At 41.6% G+C, this 17,226-nt stretch overlaps 1 protein-coding gene across 1 annotated transcript in view; it reads right to left on the bottom strand.

Annotated features, from left to right (window-relative positions):
- The window catches only part of LOC133837713 (uncharacterized), an 82,504-nt gene that overhangs the window by 9,421 nt on the left and 55,857 nt on the right, over positions 1-17,226 (bottom strand). Inside the window, 14 exon segments of the mRNA XM_062268572.1 lie at positions 228-1,565; positions 1,567-1,942; positions 1,944-2,267; positions 2,269-2,639; positions 2,769-2,894; positions 3,327-3,575; positions 7,377-7,536; positions 7,612-7,742; positions 9,513-9,663; positions 9,938-10,083; positions 10,151-10,357; positions 14,688-14,798; positions 14,897-14,966; positions 15,078-15,216. Of these exon segments, the coding sequence (XP_062124556.1) occupies positions 228-1,565; positions 1,567-1,942; positions 1,944-2,267; positions 2,269-2,639; positions 2,769-2,894; positions 3,327-3,575; positions 7,377-7,536; positions 7,612-7,742; positions 9,513-9,663; positions 9,938-10,083; positions 10,151-10,357; positions 14,688-14,798; positions 14,897-14,966; positions 15,078-15,216 (3,899 nt within the window).

Here is a 17,226-nt window from a genome sequence, read left to right as displayed (position 1 = left end):
TACTTTGATTTGTTTTTGTTTTGCTGCTGCTGTTAGCCGCATGAAAGTCAGAGTTGAGTCTTTAGACTGTGGCTTTGCCAACATTGCGCCAAAGTGCTCTAATGCCAACGCCTTAGCATAGCAATCTGTAAATCCGACCACATTCACAAATACAATAACAAATAAACCAAGAATGCAGGCAACTTTATCACAGCTTTAAAATGCCAAATTAAAATGGGCAACCTTACCTGTCAGATCTATGCGAAACACTGGCACATCCACATAAGTGCTGCTCATATTTAGGCGAAGCTTTTTCGTCTTTGAATCGTAGGCTTCGAGGAAGAACTGCTGCTGCAGTCCACCATCATAGCCGGGCATGCATTCGACCTCCATGGTCGAGTATATTATGTTGTCGTAGTTGTCAAAATTGATGGTGCCACCGGTGCCGGAGTTGCCATCGTAGCCATTGGCACCGCCACCGATGAGACTTTGGGTGACCACGCCATTGCTGAAGCTGTACTCCATGCGTGAGTAATCGAAATGAGGTTGCTGCCACTCAGCTGAGAGGGCCGCGGGCTCTGAATGTGTTTGTGATTGCGATTGTCCCTGCGACTGCGACTGCGAATGGGACTGGGACAGCGATAGCGACTGTGGCTGTGTTGTTGTCTCTGCTGTGGACAGTGCAACACTAGCCACAAAATCATCATCGCTAACATTGTAAATATTATCATCGACATCGGCATCTGGTTCGGCATCGCCATCGCCATCAACATCAGCATCAGCCTCATCATCCTCTAATGATTCGAGGTCCAACTGATGCTCCAGGGATGAAATATCAACATGATGTTGCCGATGTTGCTGCTGTTGTTGCTGCTGTGGCTCTTGCTCCTCGGCTGTGTCATAGTCGGCCAAGTCGGTGGGCTCATCTGCCATGTATTCATCGTCTGTCTGCAGTTCGGCAACATCTTCGTTAGCAACGTCATCGTCGTCACCGTCGCCATTGGCATCATCGTCGTCTTCAGCATCTTCGTCTTCATCGCCATCTCCATCATTGTCCTCATCATTGTCTTCGATGTTGTTTAACTTAAATTTCGTGTTGTCCGTTTGTTGTTCAACTGTTGTTGCACCGCCTGCTGTGTCAATGTTTGTCTTGACATCATCAGCGGCAGCTGCGACTGCATCTGTTGCAACTACTACGACTGGCTTATTGTTTGCACTAATTGCTGCTGCCATTTGTTGCGCTGCCTCCGCTGGTTTGTTGCTAATTTGTGGTGCATTTGGTGGCAATGCTAGTCTACTATTGCTGTTGCTACTGCCACTGCCACTACTACTGCTGCTGCTGCTGCTGCTGACTTGCTCATTGCCAATCGCACGCAATGTGCCCAGTATTGTGTCAATGTCGCCGCCACTATTACTGCCACTGCTGCTGGCATCCGTCTCAGCATCAGTTTCAGCATCGCCAACAACATCGGCTTCAACGTCAGCATCAATGTCAGCATCGGCATCAGCATTTATTTTCTCAGTTGCCGCAGATGATTTGGTTGTTGCTGTTGCCCCCCATTGTTGCTGTCGCTGCTGCGTCTGCTTCTATTGCCGTTGCTGCTGCTGTTGCTGATGCCAATGCTGCTGCTCCTTGTGATGCTGCTGCTGCTTGTGATGCTATGATGTCGTTTGCTGCTTGCCGCTTTCTTCGCCTTGATGTTGCAAAATGATGGATTATGTTGTGCTCGTTTACTGCGCTACGCTTTTGTTGTTCCCTCAGCTTGAGCTTTTGCTTTGGCTGTAGCTGCTTCTGCTTCTGGTTTTGCTTTTGCTTCTGTTTCTGTTTGTGCATGTTTTTCTGTCGCTTATTAAAATACTTTGCTGGCAGTTTGCCGTTGTTGTTTTTGACATTCGAGCCGGCAACAACTCCCGACGTTTCTATATGTGACAATGATAAATTTGATTTTGTTGCACGTTGCAGCTTTTTTGCTTGTTATTGATGTCTCAGGCAACTTGCGTTCTGCAATCGTGCCTTGACTTGGACTTGGACTTGCTCTTGGACTCGCTGCTCGTCGCACACGCGACTTCAACTGCTTTGTCTGCTGCTTGGCCAGTGATCCATCAGTTTTGTTATTGATGTAGGCCAATGTTGGTGTAGGCGCTGTTGCTGCTGATGCTGCTGCTCCTGCTTTGTTATGCGATTGTTGTTTTTGTTGCTGCTGCTGCTGCTGATGCTGTTGTTTGCTTTGTCGCTGTCTTTCGATGGCTGCCAATGTCTGCGATGGTGTAAATGATGTGCGCTTTTTTTAGACGTTGCATTTGCTGTTGATTCAGGCGATATCTTTGCTCTGGCTGCTGCTGATGTTGCTGCTGTTGCTTATTATTAGATTTAACAGGAGCCGCATTGATTTTGGTTTTGCTCTTCATATTTTTATTGTTGGCCATTTTATTGGCAGCTGCTGATGCAGCCGCATTGTTCCGGCTATTATTATTGTTATTATTGTTGTTACCATGTCGCTCACGTACGTATTCCATGTGCGGATAATTCGCATCGTGTCTGCCGTATTGTGTTTGCAACATTTGATTGCCATGCATTGTCGTTTGATTCGATGAATTCAGCGACGCTGAGGTCACCACATACGGTCGCAGCGTACAATTTCGCAATGCTCCGGGCTTGGCTATGAAATTGGCAAAAAATGAGAACGAGAGCAAAAACGTAATCGCATATGTCAAAGAAAATTTAATTTAAATTTACAATAATGAATTTGGTGAAACACACAAAAGCTCTCATTGGCTCACATGCTTACCTGCTGGCACCACCTGAAATAAACATGGCTCCGACTGTTTGCCAATTGCATTTCGCCCCCAGCAAGCCAGCGTGCCATAGTCGCGTTCTCCTTTCGGTGTATAGATCAGTTCGCTAACCGTTTCAACTGCACAGAAAAATCAAAGAAGAAGAAAAAGATTCAACAACATATTATTGGAATTGAAGTTTAAATCGACTGGCAAGGAGCAGATGTTCTATGCGTATCAAATCACATTGTATTTGCATTAGGCTTAGGCAAATTTAAATTTAAATAAATTCTGCTCGCTCGAGCAGACTGGTTAAGCCAACTGGGACGCACAGATAACTCAATTTATGTGCATAATATTGATAAAAGAACACAAAAATAAAAACGAATACACTCTAAAATGAGACCGAAAGTCAGCCAGTTAAACTGACCTACCTTAGCAGTTCATTTATGAAATTTGCCAGCTCAACCGCAAACGCATGCAAATTGTCTGAGCATCCCAATGGATAATGCAAACTTGATGCAATAAAATACATTGATACTGTGAGGCAACAAAAATTTTGCAAAACTTACCATAGCTCTCAAAGTGCGTATCATTCGACTCGACAATTGTGCGCCTCACATCACTGCTGGTGGTCATTGTGGGATCTTGTATGGTCGCATAATGTCCGGATGGCACTTCAAAGTGTTCGCCGCTGCTCGAGAATGTCCATTCAAAGTCGATTTCGGGTGGATCCGAGTTGACACGGCATGGTATGGGCACAGCTTCCTCCAGGGATGCGCCAATTACACCGACTGTGCTGCTGCTGCAAACTGGCGCATCTGTCCAAGGTAGAAATAGATAAAGACAGAGAGAGAGAGAGAGAGAGAGAGCGTAAGATTGAGATGGAGTTCGAGTAAAGTGCAAAATAATGAGCAGCTGCAATTCTCTGACAGCTTACGAATGTCTATAAAATATATATGTATGTATATAGTATATTGTATTTATATTGCAAGCATTGAGCTGACAGCTGAGAGTGGACGGCGGCGGCAAGGAAAATTGACAGCTTTGATTTTCAATTTAAATGAAGCAGCTGGTGTGAAAGTGAAAAAAGGACAGCTCAGAACACAGCAGCAGAGCCGAGAATAGCACAGGTGTGAGCACTGGACAGCTCCATCGAGAAAGGTTTCCATTAAATTTAAATTCAACTTTATGGCTGTTTAAGTAAAATGCCATGCTCATCGTACTCTCAGCTGTTTCGCTTCTTTTCTCTTCTCTTCTCCGCTCCTCCACTTTCCTCTCCAGCCATTATTTTATGTCTCATCAGCACAAAGTTGTTCGCATTTATTTTGACTTTAGCACTTGGCTTATGATTTATTCAAAGTATTGTCATTGTATTGTTCCCTTCCGCATCCACATCTGCTCTCACCTTTCACACACACGCACACACGCACAAAAGTTTGCCGACAAACTTGAGAACTGTTCTCGCCTTCGCAGACATTACCCACAACGAACAATGTCATAAACAAGACCAAGCTACCAGCTACAGCTTCACAACCCCACAACCAGCCTAAGCTTTAATCCTACCAACATAAGTACGTTTTGTGGTTGAAATTCTTTTTAAAAAAATTATTCGAAAACTTTGAGCCAAATATGAAATATATTTATTTATATGTTTTTGTGTTTGCGTGCTAAAAGCATTTTCCATGTCGTATCTTAAATGCAATACTCATCATCCGATTTAAACTATAAAAATACAAATAGAAAAATGCAAATAAATAAAATTTAGTATAAATCTGTTCATCTTTTGCTTTTAACTAATAGCTTTAGCTGACGTATCACAGCTGCAGAGCACACTACAAAAGATCAAACCAACTGCAACTTGACCAAGTTTACGACCAATCTACAGTTTGTCTGTGTATTTTTGTCGGGCTGATGCCATAAAAATACTCATAAATTTATATGGTTGCGTCAATTTCACAATCGTAGAATGTCACTTTTAACATTTTCTGATTAATTTCTGCCAAGATACGAGCGCCAACTGTCATAAATCCATTTATCTCAATCATAGTCATGGCACACAATATCATTCCCTTGCCCTTTGTACCCCTTTCCCTACGCTCTCCGCTCCCAGCTCCCCACACCATGCTATCTGTCTATCTCTCTCGTTTTCGCTTCCATGCCTTGCTCATTCCACATATTTGGTCGTTGGTATGCAAATGTAAACGTGGCGTATACGTTACGCTTGTGCTCGTAGCTCGTGCAAACAGAGATTGTCTGGACTGGGACTCTACAGTTCGTGGATTGGTTGGCGTATCCTTTACATTGTATTTGCTTTTAATTATCGCAATTATCGAAAAGGGTAACGCAATGCAATGCAAACTGGGACCAATCATTTGCTGATGTCTTCGATTTTATTCATTTCACTTTTGCAACAAGCTGATGCAGCACTTTTTGGTTTTGTTATTGTTGGGTTCGGCTCACTCACTCTCTCAGTCTCTCTGTCTGTTTTATTTGCCTTTAGCTGCTAATTTGCGTTAATAGCGTTTGGATTGTTGTTTGGCTTTGGCTCTGTTTACGTGGGCTTTGGGTTTTGGGTTATGGTTTATGGGTTGTGCATACGGTTTTTTGCGGTTCAATTGAATTTAATTCAATTCAATTTCATTTGAATCAGTCAACCGCATAAAATCAGGCATAATTAAATTTTTAGTTAAACTAAACAAAATGCAATAAATGCCATCTAAATGTGTCCGTTTTCCCACTACCAAGTGCAATTAATTAAATAACTAGCCTTTACTTGGCTATTAGCAGCGACGGGAAGGAAAACTTATTTGCATATAAAATGCCTTTTTTGCGACTACATTAAATATGCACAATAAAAATTGAATTTTCCACAACAACAAGCTTGTGCTTGTGTGGCAATTTCATTCGTCGAACAAACTATACATATGCAATAAGTACTATATAATACATATACTATATGTATGTTCTATGTTGGTATCAATAGACTGAACTGACCTATTATTGCGCTGTTCGTCTGCTATGTCCATAATTATAAATGGTTTTACAATGACTATGTGTTTCAATAATAAAAGCATATCATTCATTTTTATTATCCAACACGCCCACAGCGCACCATCTCCTCACTCAGAGGGCAGCTCTGTCCAGCTGACACATTAAGTTGTGCGCCTGTCGAAGTTCGTTTTGTCGATTCCACATACGAGGATATGAATATGCATGCTTATTTATGCTTACACACAAGCCCACACACACACATACTCAGAGGAATATTAGTTTGTGTGTTCGACGGAGGTCGAACGGTCTACACATTCATTTTGTATTTAAGCATCATTAATTATTTAGAAAAACAGTCGGAAGTAAATGCTCTATAACGGTAATTGAGACATTTTCAATATGTGTGTACACAAAAGCCTGAAATCATTTTATGCGCCCATTGTCAGACAACAAAATTATATTGCTTTTTTGTAATATGTTTAAACGACTGTCGTGAATGTTTGTGTGTGTGTTGTACTTGTGAATAATTGCATAATATACGAGAACATTGTATGGGCATTTGTTTAAGAGTGTGAACAGCAAATTGAAAACAGTTAATTATGATATGCCTTTGTGGCCAATGAGATAGCAGTCGTTAGCTGTTTGATGTATAGCTATCTAAATATTGTACACAAAATTAAGCAAGTTAACAAATAGACTAAACTTTTATTGCCATTAAGAAATGAATAATAAGTTTCAGCTAAATCTAATAAATAAATAGTCGAAACATTTATTCCTATTAGGAGAGGAAAATAAGTCTAAACTAAATCTGATAGAGAATATTGTTTTTATCGTTGATATTACAAAACTGTTTTGAATTTCATATCTGCTGTTCATTCAAATTTTCCACTTTAATAAACATTTTATGTATTATTCGCAGCATAAAGTGCTGAGTTATTTAATTGAAATTTATTTTAACAAGAAATTGAATAGAAAATCTCGTATATTTTGCGTTATGGAAATTTAAATTTTTTGTGCCAGTTTTCGTTATTTGTATGTTAATATTGTTGATATATGTATGCTGTTCTCATACTTATTTTAGATATTTTTACCCAAATATTTTGTATCATTTGAACATATTTCTGTTTTTGTTTTTGTTGTTCATGTTGATGTTGCTGTTGTAGTTTATGTTTTTGTAGCTGTTGCTGTTGTTGTTCTAGCCAGTTGTCATCGGTCGGAGGTTTTTGTGATTTTGTGATGTGAACTACCGCAATGTGAACAGTGCGTTGGTCAGAGGGGGGCTTGGGGCAGTGGTTGACTGTTCAAAATTTTTGTCTATTTGTGCATAAATTTACGCATATGTATATTTAATGCTCCGCTCCACTGACACCAACTGTCAGCATAATTTTTGTTTTTGACAATTTCGGCATTTGCCAACATTTTCATTGTATTTAATAATTAAGTGTTATTTTTTTTTGTCGTGCCCAAAAAATTGTTGTTGCTATTTAAACAAGCAGTTGCAATGCAAATTATGGTAATTTCAAATTGTTTCTAACGATATATATGGAATTTATGTTAGGTTTATAGGAATTGGTATTATATCAGTTGGCAAAAACTATCTAAAAATCTTTAATAAAGTTCACACTTACATCGTATTCTTAAGTTGACCAACGCACTCTGCGTCTCACCGCGATCGTTGGCCGCCGAGCAAGCATAATAACCGGAATGGACACGTCCCACACGCTGCAGCACCAGGGAGCGAGTGGAGATGATGATGCCCCAGGAGACGTTTTGAGTGACTGGCAAACCCTGCGAATGTTTTGGTTTTTTGGGGTTAAGAGATTGCTCGCCATTGTCATGCGGATGACCGAAACGGAAACTTACATCGTGGGACCATGTAATGCGATGCTCCTTGGGATTTGCCTTAATGTGGCACTCAAAGTAAACGTCGTCGCCCTCCTTGATGTCATCGGGACGGAGTGTGGAGCCCAGCGATAGGGTGACTTGTGGCGGGTCTGTAAAAATGGAAGATGATGAAAAGTTGTATGTACATATAAATTTGTTCACAATTAATGCACATGTTTAATTGCATTTTTTAATAAACATATTTCGCGCGTTGCACGCTTTAAATTAAAATGCCTTTCGTGCAGCCGTGCGTTTGGTTTTTATAGCGTCGACCGTGATATAAAATATAAAATCGAAAAATATTATTGCATAATAAAATGGGAAATTGTATGAGACACGCTGCGATACCGATGTCGTCCGTTTTGCTAGTCGAGCGACGAACGAGGAACGCGAACCGAGGAACAGCCGTAAAAAGTTAACAGCGCGGCGGCTGAACCGCTTTATAAGCCCGGTTAACCCTGAACTGAACGGGAGACCTTTAACCAATGAGTATGACAAAATTTTTAAATTAAAATTGTCGTTGTCGTCGTCGTGGTGCGCTTCACTGTACGCTGTACGCGTTGGTGTGGCATCAAACCGATGATGGATCACATAAAAAGTTTAGTGCAATTTTATTTTTATAACATAATGATTATTAATCGAAGGTAGCACCGAGTATAGAGCGGGGGCGAATAAAATTCTGATGGCATAATAAATAAGATATGCGTCAAGCCATGCATAAGTTTGTAGTTGGCGAATGTGTTAAAAACTTGGGTGCTCAAATCAAAGAGTTTGATTGCCTTGGGCATATGCTTCAAAAGGTATTCCGTCAACTACATTTCTGTACAGCATCCTATTATTTACTGAGCTCTATGATATCGCCTAGTCAGCAATTAATTATTTTAAATGCTTTTTACTAAAGCAGATAGCAATACTATATTAAAGTACCAGACGAGCTAAATAAATAATTAAACACCTTTGTAGTTTAGTTTTATACATACGATTTCTTTATGGGATCGTGGGACCGACTTTATTAACTTTAAAGTTGATATATCCGATATATCACTAGTCGATATTTAAAAGTTGTAGCTTTTTCTATGTAATATCCAACACTTAATGTATACTGCAATTTCCAACACTATTAAATTGTATTTTCACGCCACATTTGTGTTTTTGCACAATTTCACATTACTTAAAGTTGCTTATTTATTATTTACGAGTCGGACATGCATGCATAGATATAAATAAGTAAGTATGTCTGGATTTGTGTCATGCGCGACTTAAAAATTCAATAAATTTATGATTATTTTCGTCTCGCGAATAAGTCGAAAGTCAAATCTAAGTGACAAAAGAACGAGTTCAGCCAAACTAGCGGCTCAATCTAAAAAAGAACAAAAACTTTGGTAAGAGAAATTTTATTTTCCATATTTTATTGCTTCGCTAAACCGGTGAACCTTGTGACCTTTTTGCCATGCCCAGCAAAACAAAAGGAGAAGGGGCTGTGTGTGTGTGTGTGTGTTTTTTGTATATTTACGAATTGTAGATTTTAAATTGATAATCATATAAAGTAGAATTTATGGCGTTTCTTGTTGGCATGCGAAAATAAACGAAGCAAAAGCCGCTGGCGAAAAATTTGCCGTCTGTATTTTTTATGGCCTGGCTAAAAGTCAAGGATGTAAATATTGACATATGAGCAGCAACTGCGCAAATAATGTTACATAATTTAGACTTATTTGCGCAAGCAGTTTTGATTTGTGCATTGCTCGTCCAATTTATGGAAATTAAAATGCGATTCCTATCTGCCTGGCAATATATCAACGCCCCACATATTTTTTGTGTGTGTGTGTGTGTGTGTGTGTGTCAAAGTAGAAGAAGGATAAGAAGAAGTATAGTCCACTTACACATGACATTCAGCATGAGCGAGTCCTCGATGGCTGAGTTTTGTAATCGAGGATTTGAGCCCTCGCATTTGAGCATTGTGCCATCGTCTTCGGGTTGCGGGTGAAATGACAAAGTGGATATGACTCGTCCATTGCCTTGGATGGTTGACAGCTGTAAGGAGGAGAGTCAGATATAGAAGAAGTAGTAGAGTGAAATCGATTAGAAAAGTGCTCGCTGATTGCTTATAGTAGACTGGCCATGTGTGTGTGGCGTTTGTTTGTGTCTGCCGAGGTGGTAAGTACAAGTGCAAGATATCAAAATGTCAATGGAAAGTCATAAATATGACAGTTGCTTGACACCTGAAGTAGTAGCTGGATTTTTGGGGGGATTGCAATTGGTGTGCTACGGTTGGAGCTTCCATTGATTGAGTTTGGAATCAGCTTACCATGCCACGTTTGAAAGGTCGATTATTCTGTGTCCATCTTATTTCCGTATCCGGCACAGAGCCAGCCACAATGCAGGTGAGATTATATTGTGTGCTTGATGAGAATACCTTCAACTTGTTGGTCAAATTGACTGATGTGGGTTTCACTGCATGTGAGAGGGAAATATTAAATACGTTTAGTAAGTTGCAGTTACCACTTTAATTTATACTCACGTAACATTTCGATGCGTATGCTGCGCTCCACGGGCGCCACAAGTTTCGTGTTCGACGCCTGACAGCGATAGGTATTGTTGAGAGCCGCTCGCGTTATTTGTGGGACTTCCAATCGATTGACAGTTACATGACGTCCCATTGAAACGCCACTGCCCGCCTCCAATGTCCTTGAGCCATTTAGCCATGTGACCGTGGGCTCCGGGCGACCTATAAGGCATAGTGAACCAAATGGACCAATTCTTAACTACGTTCGAAACTTAAAATCTACAATAAATTATGATTTTTTAATGTAATATATCAATTTTATTTTTTTTTCTTTTTGGCGTAAATTATGTATTTGTTGCCAGCGGCAAAAGTTTTTGAGGCCATGCATTATTAAGCGGCAGTAAGTTATTAAACAGTCGAAACGCTCTTCGAGAGAGCGAGCGAGCTCGACAATTTATGGCCGAGAAGAACTTTACACATTTTAATGATAATGCGCATTTAGCAGTGTGTACCCAAGGCTTTTAAAAAAGGCTTAGCCAGCTTAACTAGCAAAGTTGTTGGCGACCAGCGACCAACGGCAAGCGACTAGCGAACAGATGGCTAGGGTCCGACCCTATCAACCCCCCGAAACTTTGAATAGACAAAACGCAAAAGCCTGAATGTTAAATAAGCCTGAAAATGCAAACTAACAACTTTTTTGGGGTATTCAAAACGAAATGCGAAAAAACATTCGATTTGTTTTTTTTGCTTCGAGTCTCTTCCATATGCTAATCCTCATTTCTTATGTGTGCTATGGAAATCTATTAACAAATTATTATGATGCACAATTTAATGATTAGATTTCTATAAAGTACTACATCAAGTAGTGTTTATAGTATTTTTAGCTTTCTTCATTCATTTCTTTTACTTTGTATTTGTCTGGTCAAAAATGCTGGTAATCATTTCGCAATCTAAATTCTGCAAGCTTCTTACTTGCTCTCTTTTGGACACGTCGTACGTTTGGCTTGCTTGCCAAATGAAAGTAAAAGCAAAAACATTTCATCCTCTGGCTCACATATCAAATGCACAAAATATTTTTAATCCGTTTAAGTGCCCCAGAACGAGAGTTGGCTAAAGGAATGAAGAAGTGCGGGGAGTGTGGGTGAAATTGTTGCCGCAGCTAGTGCAGCTTTGGCCATTAAGTCAGCCAAGTGAATGTGGCGGAAATGAGCAGCAATAGCAACAAGCAGCTGAGCAGCCGAGCAGCGAGCAAGTGAAGACAGGAATGGAATGAGAGAAGCAAGTAGCTGATAGTTAAGTTGAGTCTGTTGCTGCTTCTGGTGCTGGTGCTTTCTGGACGCCAGTTTGGGGAATTCAGTGCCCAAATGTTTGCTGATTGCAAAGGATACGCAGCGACGACATTGGCGACAATAAGCCAAGGCATACAAACACACACACACACTCGCACATTCACACGACAACAACAAATGGCGAAAGTGCGGTACGAAAAGTATGCAGGGATAATAGACAAATAACAGTTGCCTTGTGGCATTTAGCTGGCAGCATTATACTCGTATGTCCTGTCCTCTGTTTCGCTCTTTCTCCCCCAAATGGATTCCGTATCCCATATCCCATATCCCATGTCTCTTATCCTTTGCCCCATGCCACGCTCGGTTACTCGTACATCCCTTCAGTAATGAAGACAGCGCGTTGCTAAGCCATACTTAAGGTTGTCGACAATTGCTAGCTTCTACTGCTGCTGCTGTTGCCAGTGTTGGCAATTGGACAGTTGGACAATGGCACTGCTGTTGGAGAGTGTTGGATGGGATGCTCCAACAAAATACCAAAATATGCATAGATGTGGCCAAGCCATAAAATTGCCTTGGACAGTATGGATGAGGCCAAGGGCCGACGGACCGACAACGGGGTTTTTATGGCGCGCTTAGATTAGCTTTTTATTGCTGGTATTAATTGCTATTAGTCGAAGTTAATAAAGTTGATAAAGCAATTTGGCATTTGGCGTTTATTGTGCGCCCAGCCGGGCTATGATTAGTGCCACAGCCATAAAATTCAGCGTCAAGATTTGCATTCTCTTTCAGCTCAGCGATCCCGAGGAACTCGGTCTGCAACTGGCTCCCTTCATCTCCCTTCGTGCGACATGTGGCGCGCTCCGTAAGGTAATATTAGTTAATTTGACTAAGCGCACAGCGGGAAAGTCAACGCCGTCAGTTTGCAGTAGCTGAAATGAAATATATGCATTGCGGACGACGACTGCCAGACGTCAGCTTGGCTACAAAATGTTGCATACAAATCACTGCGATTGCAGGGGCTCAAAGATGCCGCTGTTGCTGCTGCTGCTAAAGCTGTTAACGTTACTCACTCAGTCCAGCAGACTGTCGCTCAGCAGGTGTCAAAATAGCAAATGTCGTCGACGTGCGCTTGCCACCCACTGGGTGGGAGGTTGCCTGCTTGCTTGCTTGCTTGGCTCGCTTAGCTCCGACACATGCAGCTAATCAAAGCAGCTGCCGCGTTTGAGTACGTGACGCATTGCCAAAAGCAACCAAACCAAAACAAGCCACATCAGGCAACAAATACCAAAAGGTAGCAAGAGTCACAGACCAAAGTCGCAACCAAAAGCGAAAATCCTTTGCATGCAACCCCAGCGTGAGGCACGTAAACAAAAGTCAATGCGCCGCACACAGACATACACACACACACAGAGAGAAGCAATGCTTCAATGCGCCATTGATGGCACCGTGTTACAGTCAAACAGCCAACTATTTTGTGAGTGCGCTCCAAAGAGAAGTAAGAATTCTTAAAAGTGGGTAGAGAGCATTGAAAAAATACTGTTTGTAAATCATTAAAGAATGCCAATCACTAAAGCTAAGCTGATACTCCATGCGTATACGTAATTTTGTAGCAAAGAAGCATCCCATTGAAGTGTAGCTGAGCTATTTATGCTTTTCATTTCTTGAAGCTGAACTAAAGCATAGCAATTTCTTTTTTGCAAATCATTAAAGCATGCCAATCACTGCAGATGAGATGCGTATACGCAATATGTACTGTTCTATTTATAATATCATAGTCATTTAATTCAGTTGCCCCAAAAAATAGCAAATTCATTTTGCATATTATTAAAGAATAGCAATCAATACAGCTTATATTCAAATTATTAAGCTCTTCAAATTTAGCTAATTTTTTATTGCATAATTTCCATAACAAAGAAATGAAAATGTTTTGTTTGATATTTTCTATTAATTTTAAAACCTTTGTGAAGATTATAAATGAATGCTAATCACTAAAGCCGAATTGATAGTATAATACAGCTTTTGAAATTCATTTGAACTATCTACGATATGCTATTAATTTCGTTAAGCTGCTGCAACTTTTCAGCAAATTGCATGTTTATCGAATCATGGTTTAAAGCTTCGTGAACAAAACACCCTTCCAATCATTAGGGCTAACACCCGAAAATTTACCCAACTTTCGCTGAGGGAGTTTACTTTTTTCAACAAAAATATTGTTGTCAGAAAGTTAATGATTTATAATGGTCGTGTCAGGGCAGTCGCAGTTGCAGGACCAGGAGCAAGACCAGAACCAAGACCAGCCAAGCGGGAAAGCTCAAGCCCCAACACAAACATTCAACATCCAACATCAGTTTCAGTTTGAGCACGAGCTTGAGCTTCAGCTTCAAGTCGATGTGCTGCAGCCCGCAAGCAGCTCAACCAAGCGAGCAACTTGTACAAATTTTTCACACTTGCCAACAAACAGTGTGAAAAGTTTGCAATGGACGCAGTCGCCGTGGCTGTCGCTGTCGCTGTGCGCTGTGCTTGCTTTTCACCTTGGGGACCTTTTTAAAGATTTACGATGCCGCATATGCCTACAGGTCATAGGTAGCTGTGAAGCTGTGGCTGTGGTTGTGACTGAGGTTGTGACTGAGGCTATGGCCGGACGGCGCCATGCGACAAAAGGCAGACGCTGAAAATTGTTGCATTTTTCAAAGTAAAGTGGCAATGACAGCAGCAGCATCAGCAGCCTCCACCTCAGTCTCAGTTGTTGCCGCAACCGTAGCCGTAGCCGCAGCCTCAGCATCAGCCTCAACAGCCGCAGCAGACGTAAACGCCTGGCTGGCTGGCTGGCTGTCTGGGCAGTCGCCTTGTCGGCAGTGTCACCGCAGACTCTGACATACATTTATTTTTATTATTTACGACGACTTAGACTCCCCGCAGCCCGCTCCATTCGCAGATACCTAGCGATTCTCAGGCTTTAGCCTCGGCCTGGACCATGAGCCATGGAGCAACAGCAACAGCAGCATCAGCATCAGAATCAGCATCAGAAGCAGCATGTGCGCGCCTATCTGGGGCGCCTCATCTTTAATTCTTTAAATAGACTGGCGGTCAGAGTGGAGTGAGAAAGTTGCGTGTGCCATTGCTTGTCATCCTTGCTTGATAGCCTTTTGTCTGAGTGCTACATTTAAGTAGCTGCCTGCGTGAGTGAGTCACTGAGTGTGTGTATATGTGTGTGTGAGTGAGTGTGTGTGTCGCGTCTGTGTCGTTTATCATGATTTACTTACCGCCACGCACTTCACATGTCAACACAATATTATCGCCCTCTAGCAATGGACCCACAGCTCCAGCAACATCACGGCCCGAGGCATCGTACACGAGTATTTGATGTGGAGGAACTGGAGAGTAAAGAACAGAACAGAACAGCACACAGAGAAATGGAGGTTGCCTTTAATGCCTGTATATATATTGCATTTGCAGTTTGCTTCTGGCTTACCAATAACCGTTAAATTAATTCTATGATTACGCGTCGGCGAGTTCTGAAAGTCGACGCGACAGCGGTAAACCTGTTGACAATAATACCAAAAATGCATTAGGGGGCGTCAGTTATTTCAGTTATTTTATATATATATATGGTATAGGAGCACTTTATGAGCACGCCATCTCTATCTACTTACGCCCTCATCATCCAACTGTATATTTTCCACAGATAATTTGGCTGGCTGTTGTCCGGTCACAAAGTACGCACGTGGCCCAAATGATTTTGTATCTGACCAGTAGAGAGCCTTCTCGAAGGGTCGCCCACGGACATCAAAGCTGCAATGAGGAAGCGTAATACGGAAAAACGAATTCTTAAATGAAATGTTTGTTTGCAGTCTACGCAAATATTTAAATATGTTTATGTATTGGCGATAAGTTGTTGCCCCAAAGCGCAGAGCAGAGAAGAGCTCCCTGTCAAGGTCGTAAATTTTAATGTGTCTTGCTCGAGTTGCGATTGCGATTGCGACGATGGCGAATGGTGAATGGTGAAGATGGCGACCTTATGCTTGAAGCACCCTAATTTCAGCACATTTTTCAATTCAACGTTCAACGTTCTACGTTCAACGTTTTGTGGCTGCGGCAAGCAGAGTATATGTTTTCTTAGCGCATATAGTATTCGAGTTCGTTGCGCACTTGTGTATGTCGCATCGCTGGGCTAATAAAAAAAAAATGTTATAAAATGCTTAAAAGTGTTTTCAGCGAGGGGTCAGAAATTTCACGCGTCTACCAAATGACCCTTTTCCTGTTAGCTGTTTGGTTGTTGGCTGGGCCAAGAGGCCAAGCATAAATTTGCACGCAACTAATTTCTTCCGTTTCGCATTATTTTCGCAGCTCGGCCGACAACGTTTGCAATTTTGCGCATTAAAAAGCCTGACGTGCTATCTTTGGCGCTTTTATTGTATTTGTTAATGTCCGTCCGAGTGAAGGCAACAAACAGCAAATAGCAGCAGCGGCAACAGCAAAAGCAACAACAGCATTATAACCCCACAATACACTCGCAATCCAAATGTCAGGTTCCCACCCCCTGGAGCTGGAGTCAAGCAGACCAGACGCCGAGTGCCGCAAATGACTTGGCAAAAGCAAAAGACACAGAGACCCTTACAGACAGCACAAGTTGTGTCCTTTTGTTGTTTCCGTCGCTGTCGTCGTTGCTGTTGCTGTTGTTGTTGTTGCTGCTATTGCTATCATTGTTATTGTCGCTGTTTGTGTTGCTGTTACTGTTTTTGTTGTTGCCCTCTTGCTTTTGCTTTTGCTGCGCTTGCGGTTAGTCGAGCGGTTTGTCATTGTGCCGGCTGCCTGCCAGCAGTATTGTTTGCGCCTTTAAGTGGTTTTTTATCATTTTGCCGCTGACACAATTTATATCCGGTGCTCATATTTCTTATGCTTATCACGACGCGTCTTTGGCCCCTCTAGTCACCCGGTCCACATGCCACATGCCACACGCCACCCTTATGACTACGGCTAAGACAACGACGGCGAAGAACGAACAGCGACAGCGAGCGCGACTGTGACTCTGTGTCATGCGTTGACCAGGCAGCCATTTCTAATTATTGTTGAAGTGCAGCAACCCATGCGGCGCATAAATTACGTTCTCAAAGCCTCGCTTAAGCCGCTTTTTGGCCCAGAGCACGTACCCTAATTAGCTTAATTAAATATATGTGCGCGAATACGCAAACAAAAGGCGCACAGTTCAACAATTTACGCACTCTGCAGTTTAAAAAAATAAAATACAAAAAAAAAAATAAAGCTCTAAAAAGAGTCAAGAGTGCTCGACATGAAGATATCTACTACTGCGTCTTATATTATCTAAATAATTTAATTTCTCTTACTAGTAACGATTATTCATTTCCCTACAAATACTAACATTTTATTATTACAATATTTATGCATCGAGAGCGCGATTTATACCCTTTTTACCTTTTACGCAGGTCCACAGGGTATGCAAGTATATATTTCAGTTGGTTGAAATTTTGGGCCTCAGTTGGTGCTAGTTTTAATTTTGCGTATTCGCAAACAATAGAGCACGAATAGTCAACAAAAAGGGGACAACAGCAGCGATAAGGTAAAGCAGGCATTGCTGTAGACCGAAGCTGCGACAGCAGAAGCGAGATCCTTTGCTCTATTCTATTCTTAGCTTGGCTTGGCTTGCTTTAGCTTTCCTCGCTTTGCCTTGGCTTTGCTTGGCCTGTCCTGGCCTGGCTGTGTTGTGTTTTCTTGTCGGTGGCCTTAGGAAACAATAATGCCAAGTTTGCACAATGAGCAAAGCAAAAGCCAGAAAAAAAATAC

The sequence above is a fragment of the Drosophila sulfurigaster genome, chromosome 2R (assembly GCF_023558435.1).
Source record: "Drosophila sulfurigaster albostrigata strain 15112-1811.04 chromosome 2R, ASM2355843v2, whole genome shotgun sequence".
Taxonomy (NCBI): Eukaryota; Metazoa; Arthropoda; class Insecta; order Diptera; family Drosophilidae; genus Drosophila; species Drosophila sulfurigaster.
This window is presented reverse-complemented; position numbering and strand designations above follow the sequence as displayed.